This window comes from Cebus imitator, unplaced genomic scaffold, assembly GCF_001604975.1.
Source record: "Cebus imitator isolate Cc_AM_T3 unplaced genomic scaffold, Cebus_imitator-1.0 Scaffold109, whole genome shotgun sequence".
NCBI classification, from domain to species: domain Eukaryota; kingdom Metazoa; phylum Chordata; class Mammalia; order Primates; family Cebidae; genus Cebus; species Cebus imitator.
In genome coordinates this window covers 4634792-4647236 of record NW_016107424.1, presented here as the reverse complement: position 1 = coordinate 4647236, position 12445 = coordinate 4634792, and the positions used below count along the sequence as shown (strand labels likewise).

The window sequence follows — 12445 nt, the reverse complement described above, 5'->3', positions numbered from 1 at the left end:
TGCCATGTTTCATTGAAGGAGAAGCTACACTTTCATAAGTGACACAGGCTGGGTCTTTGTTCTATTGCTTCACATTATCTGAAGAGATGGCCTTTTCTTTAAAAAAATTTTTGGTAACATACACATAACATAGAGTTACCATCTTAACCATTTTTGTGTGTATAATTCTGTAGTGTTAAGTACATTCACATCCTGGTGCAATCAATGTTCAGAGCTCTTTGCATCTTATAAACAAAACTGAATTGCTATATCTATTAAATACCAGCTCCTTACTTTCCCCTCCCCTAGCACCTGGACTACCCTTCTACTCTCTGTCTCTGACTATTCTAGATACCTCATATAAGTGGAATCACATAGTTTTTTTTCTTTATGATACTGACCAATTTCACTTAACATCATGTCCTCTAGGTTTATCCATGTTGTAGCGTGTGTCAGAATTTCCTTTTTTAAGGCTAAACAATATTCCATTGTATGTATATACACATTTTGTTTATCTAGTCATCTATTGATCAACACTTAGGTTGCTTCCGCCTTTTGGCTCTTGTGAGCAATGTTGCTGTGAACTTGGTTGTACAAATAACTTTTCAAAACCCTGCTATAAATTCTTTCAGATATAAATCCAGAAGTGGAATTATTGGGTCATATAGTAATTCTATTTTTAATATTTTGAAGTACTGCCATACTGTTTTTCATAGAGGACTGCACCATTTTCATTTCCACCGACAGTGTATAAGGGTTCAAATTTCTCTATATCCTTACCAACTTTGTTATTTTCTATTTTTTTGATAATAGTCATCCTAGTGGGTGGGAGGTGGTATATCATTGTGGTTTTGATTTGCATTTCTTTAATGATTAGTGATATTGAGCACCTTTTAATGTGTTCTTTGGTCATTTACAGTTGTCCTCCCATCTTATCCTTGGGAATACATTCCAAGACCCTGAGTGGATGCCTGAAACCACAGATAGTACCAAACCCTATATGGATTGTTTTTCATATACATACATACCAGTAATAAAGTTTACTATATAAATTAGGCACAGTACGAGATTAACAACAATAATAATAAAATAGGACAATCATAACAGTATAGTATAGTGAAAGATATGTGAGTGTGCATTCTCTCTCTCTCTCTCTCTCTCTGAAAATACCTTACTGTGTATAATATTTTTGTTTTGTTTTGTTTTTTCTGTGTGTAACATTTTTGAACCGAGGTTGACCATAGTTAACTGAAACAGTGGAAAGCAGATCTGCAGATAATGGGGTACCACTGTGGTCTCTAAGTGCCTCTGTATTTTCTTTGTCTTTCCTCTGTGAGTCCTCTGTCTTCCTGCTGCAATTTGAACTGATCTCTAATCTTGCTGCATAGCTGTCATCCTGGGACTTTAAAAAAGCCATTACCTAGTGAAAAAAAAAAGGAGAAAATTGCTAGATACAGTCCAAAAAAAGTGAGAAAAAAAGAAAAAAATAAGAAAAAAAAACCATTGCCTATGCATTAGTCTGTTTTCACACTGCTATAAAGGAATACCTGAAACTGGGTAATTAATAAAGGAAAGAAGTTTTAATTGACTCACAGTTCCACATGGCTGGGAGGCCTCAGGAAACTGTAATCATTGCAGAAGACAAAGGGGAAGCCAAGACCTTTCACAGGGCGGTAGGAAAGAGCGAGCTAGCAAGATCAGGAAAAACTGCCTTATAAAACCATCAGATTTAGTGAGAGCTCCTTTGCTTCATGAGAACAGCATGTGGGAAACCACCCCCATGATCCAGTCACCTCCCATGTGGTCCCTCCTTGAACACATGGGGATTATGGAGATTACAATTTGAGATGAGATTTGGGTGGGAACATAGAGCCAAACCATATTAACTTATAAATTTGTTTTTCTTCTCTTCTGTGTTAGATTTTCTGTTTTGTGAATATCACATTTTGCTGGAGCACATCTCACAGTAGTTTCCTAAGAAAGACAGATGGGAGATTAATCTTTTTGACTTCTTGCAGATCTGAAACTGTCTTTATTCTACCCTACCACTTGACCAACAACTTACCTGGTTATAAACTTCTAGGTCAAAACAGTATTCCCCTAGAATTTTGAAGACATTGCTTTATATGTTGTCTTCTAGTTTTTAGAGTTGCTTTTGAGAAGCCTGATGATTTTCACATTTCCATTTATTTGCATATAACCTATTTTTTCTTCATCAAAACTTGAGCAACTTTAATTCATTCTTCCTCCTTTGAGTTATAATCTTGATATGCCTTAATATGAGTCCTTATTTTATTCATTGAGCTGGGAACCTTTTAGTAGGTCCTTTTTATCTGAAGGTTCCATGTCTGGTAGATATCCTTTCTCTCTCTTAAAAAAAGTTCTTGTTTTCTTTGGAATTCTTGTGAGATGTTGAACCTCATAAATTGATTCTCTAATTCTCTTCTGTTGGTCATCATTTCTTCTTCTTCTTTTTTTTTTTTTTCAACAGAGTATTGTTCCTGTTGACCAGGCTGGAGTGCAATGCCACAATCTCAGCTCACCAAAACCTCTGCCTCCTGGGTTTAAGCGATTCTCCTGCCTTAGCCTCTGGAGTAGCTCAGATTACAGGCATGTGCCACCACACCTGGCTGATTTTGTGTAATTAGTAAAGATGGGGTTTCTCCATGTTGGTCAGATTGGTCTTGAACTCCTGACCTCAGGTGCTCTGCCCACCTCGGCCTCCCAAAGTGCTAGGCTACAGGCATGAGTCATCGCACCCAGCTCATTTTTGCTTCTTAATGTATTTCTTGACAATCTCTCTTGTTATTACTTTCCAGCTTTCCTGTTAAAGCTTTGTTTTGTCTATCATTTTAAATTTCTAAGATATTTTTCTAATTCTTGATTGTTCCTTTTGAAAAATTGTATCCTCTTCCACGGAATGATAGCTCTTGTTTGAGGCCATTAATTATTTTCTGAAAGTTGTCTTCTGTTTTTTTATTGCTCTGTTTAATTCAGGTTTCTTGCTTGTTTAATTTTTCCTTCTCATGTTGAGGCCCACTTCAAATAGCTGGTGTTCCTTGGTGTCTACAGTTAAGAGTGAAGCAGTGAACATTACTTGAAGACTGTACACATAGGCAGGGCTTGTTGACTGGTAACCATCATTGGGTAATCGGGTGGCAAGGTGGCTTTTAAATTTGAGGACTCCCTATCTGTAGTTCTTTTCTGTGGAATCCTTTAAGTCTTTTCATAGACGAATCCTTTATTAATATCTTCCTTGGGCTGGCATGTGGGGTGCCTGGCTGCTGTTGTTCTGGTAGTTGGCAGGCAAAGGGGAGAGAGATCTTATTCAGTATCTAGACTTTCATTATCATTTTTTTTTTAAGACAGGGTCTTGTTGTATTGTCCAGGCTGGACCGAAACTCCTGGATTTAAGTGATCTTCCTGTTTCAGCCTCCTCAGTAGCAGGTGCTAAAGCTATATGCCACTACATTGGCTCTTCTGCCTTCTACAGTCATCAGTTCCCTGGTCTAAGTTTATTTTCTCCAGAGAATAAATATTTTATTTGAGAAAGAAAAGTCTGCTGATCACATGGGAGCAGGGCCTGGGTTCTATGTACCAATGTTGTAATAGCTTCAGTCTAAACTCCTTCCTTTTGAGGTACCTTAGCAAGATTCTGTGATGCAAATGAACTTTCATTTGTTTCTTATTGGAATTTCCCTTTTTGGGCACGTAGGTGTCACTTTTTGTATACTCCTAAGCAGGTTACTTCTTCACTGTGCTTTCTGTTTTCAGATATCTTCAGAGTTAGTGTTTCTGTTCATTTTGTATTTTGCTCATTCTCTTGATATTTTTAGAGTGACCTCAGAGAGATGAAGAGGGCAGAAAGGTTTTTGCTTCACTATCTTAAAACTGGAAGTTTAGATATTGACTTTAAAATGGAATATGTAGAAATACCTGTGTTTTAATTGTACAAGGTCATGGTTGCATATTCTCTAAATGTCAGTGATAATATTATTGTGGTATTTTTTTTCAACTAAGACAATCTAAAGCTGCCTTTAAATTATATCTAAAGAATCTTTCTTTTTGATTGACAGGGTGGTGTTGGTATCCAACTATACACAAACCTTGAACATTTTACAAGAAGTATGTAAGCGTCATGGATATGCTTATACAAGACTTGATGGACAAACACCAATCTCTCAAAGGCAGCAGATTGTTGATGGCTTTAATAGTCAACACTCCTCTGTTTTTATATTTTTGTTAAGTTCAAAAGCTGGTGGTGTAGGACTTAACCTTATTGGAGGATCTCACTTAATTCTTTATGACATTGATTGGAATCCAGCCACTGATATTCAGGTAGGAATATTTATGCATTAAATAGATATTATTGAATGCCTGGGAATGCAATGCCTATTGAGGATACAAAATGATGATGATAGATAATAACCACTGCATAAACAGCCCTTATTTTGCATGAAGCACTCTGCTAAGTGCTTTTCATCTATTTAGTCTTCCTAACAAGCCTACAAGGGTGGATATTAATAGTCCCATTTTATAGATGAAAATATGAAAGCTTGTTCTAGATCCCACAGCTTGTAAGATGCAGAGCCAGGATTCAGACCTAAACCTGTATGTCTCCAGGTTCTAGTTTACTGCAGAGTTGGGCCTTTAGGATGTTCATGACCATCAGGTGAAGACAATAAAGTGTTGTGGATGCTGTGATTAGTGTTTATGCAGGCTACAGTAAGGGTATAAAAATAACATATTTAGGAAAATATTTGAGAAGCCTTTGGTTTTCTTTAGAGTACCATCCATCCTTTTGTATCTTGAGTTTTTTAATCTGTAGGTTTGCACCTCAGTTATGTGCATTAGGGGATCCCAAGACAACCCTCAGGTTTAATGATTCACTAGAAGGACTCAACAGAACTGGAAAAAGAAGCAATACTCACAGTTATGTTGCATTATAGTAAAGGATACTCAAATCAGTAAGGAAAAGGTGCTGGGTTCAGGACAGAGTCCAAGAGAGACCAGGCACAAGCTTCCAGTTGTCCTCTCCCAGTGGAGTTTTATGGACAACACTGAATTCTCTCAGCATTGATGAGTGACAAGGCATATGGAATATTGTCAACCAGGGAAGTTCACCCAAGTCTTGGTGTCCAGAATTTTTCTTTGAGGTCAGTCCTGTAGGCATGGAGCACCTGCATGACTGACCTTAGTTACTCAGTCTTCAGCCTCCCAGAAATCAAACCACATGGCCCAAGGCCCCACTGTATCACATTGTTAGCATAAACTCTCTGGTGTGGCCCAAATCTTCTGGTAAACAGACGCTCATGTCAGGCAGGACATTCCAAGAGCCTAGAGATGATCTCTTAGAGGTAGGTTGAAGGCCAGATTCTTATTTGAAATGTGCAGGGTTTGAACATTAACACTTTACTGCACAGCATCATTGATAAATCTTTAAACCACAGGGATCCACCTAGAGCCTTAGCTGATTACATATATCCTAGGTACTTTTCAGGGGCAAATCTTTAGCTATGTGGACTGAGAATGAACCTCCATGCCCATGCTACACTTGGTTCTTTGTGTCTTGCTGTCCATACTCACTGTCCCATTGAAGATACATCCTCTCACTGTTGCATGATACCCCTGTAGTTATTTTACCGTAGTGAGTGTTCACTCAAACCTTTCTTTCTGCCAAGAAAAAGATATGCAGTAGAACATGCTTGGCACACCTGTAACCCTATATATGTAAAATATAGAATTCCTAATTTTAAAACATATTTCTGCAAATTGCATATGTGGAAAGGGCCATCAGTTTCTACTGTACTCTCAGAATTCTCACTTATTTTCTATAGGCAATGTCCAGAGTATGGAGAGATGGTCAGAAACATCCTGTACATATTTACAGACTCCTAACCACAGGTAACGACCCATCGGTATGACCAAAAATGTATACCCTTTGAATAATTAAAAATATTTTTTGTTAGTCTGTGCTTCAGTGTCAGGAATATATTGTTATTTTGTTAACTAGTATGTTAATAAACATTTTACCCAACAAAAATAGTGAACATAAAGATCTGAAGGAAATCTAATGAATGTTTTCTCTTTAGGTACAATAGAAGAAAAGATCTATCAAAGGCAGATCAGTAAGCAAGGTCTTTGTGGGGCAGTTGTCGACCTCACTAAGACATCTGAACATATTCAGTTTTCACTAGAAGAACTTAAAAATTTGTTCACATTGCATGAAAGTTCACCTTGTGTTACTCACGACCTGCTTGACTGTGAGTGTACAGGAGAAGTTCATACAGGTTAGTTGTATTTTAATTCTGTTATTATGTAGTAAAGTTAATTTACCTCTCTTTAGCAGTTGAAAATACTTAAAGAATAACTTTATAATACTTACCTTTGCATATGTTAGTTTTCTTTTTTTCTTAGCTCATAGGGCAGTTGCCAGATCGAGATATTTGAGAAAATATTCAATAGAATCTTATTCTCTCGTTTTTAGCTTTTTATTTCTGAATCACTTGTGAAAAGTTGAACTTATTTAGGAAAGTCTTTCAAATCTTCGTGTAATGGCTTTGGAGATAGGAAAAAAGAATTTTTTTTTCTTTTTTTTTTTTTAGACAAGGTCTGGCTCTGTTACTGCCTCACCCAGGCTGGAGTGCAATGATGCAATCATGGTTCACTGCATCCACTGTCTCCTGGGTTCAAGTGATCTTCCAGCTTCAGCCTTCTGAGTAGCTGGGACTAATGGTGCGCACCACCACACCTGGCTAATTTTTGTATTTTTTGCAGAGACGAGATTTCTCCATGTTGCCCACACTGGTCTGGAACTCCTGGGCTCAAGCGATCTGCTCACCTTGGCCTCCCAAGTGCTGGGATTACAGGTGTGAGCCACCACGTCCAGCCAGAAAAATAGTTTTAATTCCTATTTCTCTTTCACAAAAACATACACTTGACAGAATAATTCTGTTTATGTTGTACAGAATTTATTCACAATGGGGTCAGATTTTCTGAGGCACTCAGAAGCATGGGCCCACCATATTTCTCAATACTTGATGTAACTGCTAGTGCTGCTTAAGCAAAGCTGAAAATTCACTCTCCAGAACAGATACTGTTCAAAAAGGAACTAGATCAGGAGTAGGACTTGAGCAAGCAATGTCTAGTAGTTGAAAGTTACTTGATAAAGTGTATTAAGATAGGTTGAAGAAGTTAGACTATACAAGACTGACATGAAACAATTTAGATTTTATATAAACACAATATGTTTTATATAAATGTTATATGTCATATAATAAATATGCACAATAATATATAATTATAACAATATATAATATTTATAGTGGTTAAAATATGTATACATTTTTTTTTTTTAGTGGGTAGAATTTAAACTTCAGAGGAATGTTTTCAGATTTTCTCTTTCTTCATAGCCATTTTGGTAATAAAAAAATTAATTAACACGATTCTCTCTATTAAATTTTTTTCTATTTTAATAATTTCTCTTCTCCTTTTTCCTTATATTTACTCTGTTATTTTTCTAATATTTAAGCTTAATACTTGGCGTAATGATTTTTCAGTCTTCTTTTCACAGTAGAAGTGGATATTTAAGACCATACATTTTCCTCTAAGCTGCCCATAATTTTGATATAGTCTGTCATTATTCAGTTCTAAATATTTGTTTTTCATTATGATTTCTTCTTTGACTCATGAGTTATTTAAAAGTATGTTTTAAAATGTATTTTAGTTTTTGTAACTGAATTCTGGCTAATGCTTTGTAGTCAGAAATAGAATCTACATAATATGGATTCTTTGGTAATTATAGAGACTTGGGGTATGATTTAGTATGTAGTCATTTTTTGTAAATGTTTCTTTTGTGCATGGAAATTATGTATATCCCCTTAATTGCCTAGTGTGGAATTCTGTCATATTAGCCAGATTTTGTTATATAATCAATTTTTTCTTATTTTATAGATTTCAAATTTTACTAATTTAACTTTTGAATTGGTAATATATAACTCAGATATTTAAAAATATAAAATATACATGGTAAAAACTCTTCCTCCCACTCTACCTTTATCTGCCTAATTTCTGGCCTTCTACATCAAAACAAACCACCACTATTAGTTTTTTGTGTAACCTTCCAGATATTTATGTATGCATATGTAAGCAACTCTAGATATTTATTCTTGCCCAGTTTTTCTCCCAATAAATGTTAGCATAGTATGTGTATATTTCTTTTCCTTTTTCACTCAATAGCATATCTTGAGAGATCTTTCCCTATCATTACAGAGTTTCCTCATTCTTTTTCTTTGTCAACCGTATAATCTACCAGTGTATAAATATATCATAATTTGTTTATCCCCCACTGTATTAGTCTGTTTTCACACTGCTGATGAAGACATACCTGAGACTGGGCAATTTATAAAAGAAGGAGGTTTAATTGGACTCACAGTTCCACATAGCTGGGGAGGCCTCACAATCATGGTGAAAGGCAAAGAGGGGCAAGTCACATCTTACATGGATCATGGCAGGCAAAAAGAGAACTTGTGCAGGGCAGCTCCCATTTTTAAAACCATCAGATCTTGTGAGACCCATTTACAATCATGAGACCAGCCCAGGAAGGACTTGCCCCCATGATTCAATCATCTCCCACCAGTTCCCTCCCACAACACGTGGGAATTATGTGAGCTACAAGATGAGATTTGGGTGGGGACACAGAGCCAAACCGTATCATCCACAGGTGTACAATTAGGTTATTTCCAGTAAGTATATATTTTATTCATATATTCTTTTAAATATCTTCAAGTATACCTATAAGGTAAATTTTTAGTATTGCTGGGTCAAAGAATATGTGCATTTGTAATTCTGATAGATATTGCCAAAATGCCCTTTGTTGGATGTTGTGTCAATTTATATACCTCCAGAAATATACTAGAATGTCTATTTTCCCATAGCCTTACTCATTTAGTGGATTACCAAATGTTTGTATTTTTGCCAATTGGATAGTAAGAAAATAATATATTGGTATAGTTTTAATTTGCTATTCTCTTCTTACAAATGAGGTTGAGCATTTTCCTAAGTTTAAGAACCGTAGTTCCTTTATGTGAACCATCTCTTCATATTGTTTGACCATATAAAAGATTAACAACCTAATTTTTTGTTAGATATATCTATTATTCAAAGAAATATGTTAAAATATGAAACTATGACAGTGGATTAGGCAAAATTATTATTTTATCATTTTCTGCTTCATGTATTTTATATCTTTCTTGTGAAAATTTTTTTCATTATGGTTTCTCTATTTTATTGTTAGGTAGTGATTGCCTTATCTCTAATGTCTTTTGCTTTCATTTTGTCTTAAGTTAACATATTACACTAGCTTTCTTATTGTTAGGGTTTGTCTGATATATCTTTTTCCATCCATTTACCTTAAATCTCTCTGTGTTCTTATGTTTTAGGTATGTCTTGTCAACAGCATAAAGCTGGATTTTATTTTTTGTCCAGTCTGATATTTTGTTTTAGTGAGAACATTTAGTTTGTTTGCATTTTTAATTGTTGATATATTTTTATTCATTTCTACTGTCTTTTCATTTTTTTTTTGTTTTTAACAAGAACCTAATACTGGCTAACTTTTAGTTAGCCAGAGGTTTTTTTTTTTTTTTTTTTTTTTTTTTTTTTTTTTTTTTTTTTTTTTTTTTTTTTTTTTTTTTTTATTTTTATTTTTATTTACTGTCTTTTAATTTTTGAAGCAATCTTGTCATCTCTTAAAACTTCAATGATTATGAACACTTGTAAGAATTTGATGATATTAAGGAATGACTTGAGGCTTTTCTTTTAGGTGTTATAAAATTTCAAAGAAGTCTTTATCTTTTAGAAATATAGAATAAAATATAAGTGAAATGATATATCCTATTTATTATATTTATTTGAAATTTCCCATAATTAAAAGGTTAAAAAAAAATAAAACCTCCAATAGCTTCCTATTGGTCTTAGGATAGAAACCAAAATCTTTAAATTGGTAAATTAGTTAGGGTAGGCTAAATGCTGTAACAAGAAATTTAAAAAGCACAATGGTCTAACAATAGAAATATGTTTCTCATTCGTGTAACAGTTCATTGTGGGCATTTAGTGGACACCCTTTCATAAGGTAATTTCATGATCCAGGCTTCTTCCACTTGGAGCTCCTCCATCCCTTTGGACCTTAGAGTCCTCTGCTGGGATCCCCTATATCTGTTGGCCAGCAGTGAGAGAAGAGATAACGTAGAAAGTTGTTCAGTTTGAAGGATGTTTATAGATCAGACCTGGAAGTGACAGCTGTATTCCATAGGCTGGACTCAGTGGCAATATCTAACCGTAAAGGAGGCTGGGAAAGGTGACTAAGTCCCCTGGAGGAAAGAGAAATGGATTTGGTGAATAACGGCTGGCCTCTGCCGTTATGTTTTGCATAATCCAGCCCTTGAATACTTGCTTCACCTTACATTACTCAACTGCACTTGCATTATTCTTTGCCTTTACTCCATAGGCTCTAATTGCATAGGCTGCTATCAATTGCTCAACTATGCCAGTATCCCTTCCTTTTCATAGCTTTTTAATGTGCTTATCGTGGATGCTTTATCTCTCTTCCCCATCTAGTTCTTTCCTCCTCATCTTTAGATCTTAATAGAACAGTTCCTCATTGAGTCCTTCACTTACCTTCCAGACCAAGTCAACTTCTCTTGTCCTGTGTAAGATAGTCTCCTGTATCTTTCCTTGATAACCCTTACCTCTGCAATTCAGCTCCACAGTCCGTTATCTCAATTCTGAAATCTAGAAAGCTCAAAAGGCTTTTTTCTTCGTAATTTTGCAACAAAATTGTGGCAAAACCTTACTTAAATTGATGTGAGTTTATCAATAGTCTTTATTTAACCCATTTTGTAAGACTGTTTATGACTTGCTACAGAATGTTAATGAGTTTCATTATGGAATGCTGACCCAGATTGTTTGAATTGTATTCTGAATTTGGAAACATATTTCACCCTATCATAGGCTTTAGGAAAGGGTTTTGAACTTGTAATACATTTTTTGGATGATTGTTTATTTAATATATATCTCTCCCGCTAGACTATAAGGTTCTTGAAGTCAGAGACCATGCCTGTGTTTCTTCACCATTTTGCCTTTAGTGTTTAAATCAGCACATAGAAATAATTTATAAATATTTGTAAAAAGAATTTGTCTTAACTTGAACCATGGTGATCAAATGTAATAAATTGTATCAGTTCATTGTCATAAAACAAAAAAGTATTGTATTTAGTAGGATATTGGCTTGCCTAAGAATTTTTTCATTGTTTTACTTATTGCAGGTGATTCGTTGGAAAAATTCATTGTCTCTAGAGATTGTCAGCTTGATCCACATCACCAGAAATCTAACTCCCCAAAACTTCTTTCTATGTCCCAGCTGAAGCAATGGAAACATTTTTCTGGAGACCATTCAAATCTTACAGATCCTTTTCTTGAAAGAATAACAGAAAATGTGTCATTCATTTTTCAGAATATAACCACTCAAGCTACTGCCACATAATGAATGATTACTTCATGACATTTTCTTGCTCTTCTTTTAAAAATTAGTAGGTAATTAAATGTACTTTTTGAAAATTAATAGAATTATTTAAATTACAATGTATTTTGCAAAATACATCATAGCTTTGATGCAATAGTCAAAATTGTTTGGTTTAATTTTTTGTAAATATTGTTAAATACTTAAATGAAAAATTAAAGATGTGCTTCTATCATCATATAATTGTTAATAATTCCTTGAGTAATACACTTTTATTAAGTATCTACTGAGAAATTTTTATAAGGAGGAGCAAAGAAATATAAAAAGGTAAAATTCTTAGTCTCTGTCTTTGGGAAAACTAATTTGATTAGAAATATTAGACATAGATGTTTGAAACAACTGAGAACTTGGTAAGTTTAAAATGTAGCTCAAAGAAGAAAGAGAATGAGAGGCTATGATTGCAAATGCTAAAGATGTTGGATGTAATAGTTGCTGCAGGGCAGTTTGAGTGAGAAAAATCAGTAGGCTGGTGTAGGAGATGAAAGATTTGGGAACACTTTAGAACATTAGTTCCTAGTGTGGGACCTCAGACTTATGCAGTCTATAAAGCCATGTCCACCAAATACCGTTTATGCACTGAATAAAGGTTCAACTACCATCATTTAAGGGTTGTCTGCAGTAATTTTTGACATTGAAAGGAGAGTTTTAGCTGTGGTCAGTGGCTCCAGTTTGTAATCCTAGTTACTTAGTAGGTAGAGGCAGGAGGATTGCTTGAGGCCAGTAGTTTGAGACTTGCCTGAGCAAAATAGTAAGACCCTACCTCTAAAAAATAAACTTATCCAGGTATGGAGGTGCATGCCTGTAGTTCCAGCTACTTGGGAGGCTGAGGCAGGAGGATTGCTTGAGCCTAGGAGTTTGAGTTTACGGTGAACTATGATTGGATATGATCCA

The 12445-nt window shown here is 35.1% G+C and overlaps 1 protein-coding gene across 9 annotated transcripts in view; it reads left to right on the top strand.

Moving 5' to 3' along the window:
- Positions 1–12160, top strand: part of RAD54B (RAD54 homolog B) — a 111041-nt gene extending 98881 nt beyond the window's left edge. For 8 of the 9 annotated variants that reach the window (XM_037741870.1, XM_037741871.1, XM_017538111.2 and 5 more), the window contains 4 exons: positions 4056–4317; positions 5817–5883; positions 6072–6269; positions 11301–12160. In XM_037741870.1, coding sequence (XP_037597798.1) covers positions 4056–4317; positions 5817–5883; positions 6072–6269; positions 11301–11518 — 745 coding nt within the window. In that variant the 3' untranslated portion in view covers positions 11519–12160. Of the gene's footprint in view, positions 1–4055; positions 4318–5816; positions 5884–6071; positions 6270–10072; positions 10109–11300 lie in introns of all 9 variants that reach the window. The other variant, XM_037741869.1, reaches the window with a different exon arrangement.
- Positions 12161–12445: the final 285 nt, after the last annotated feature.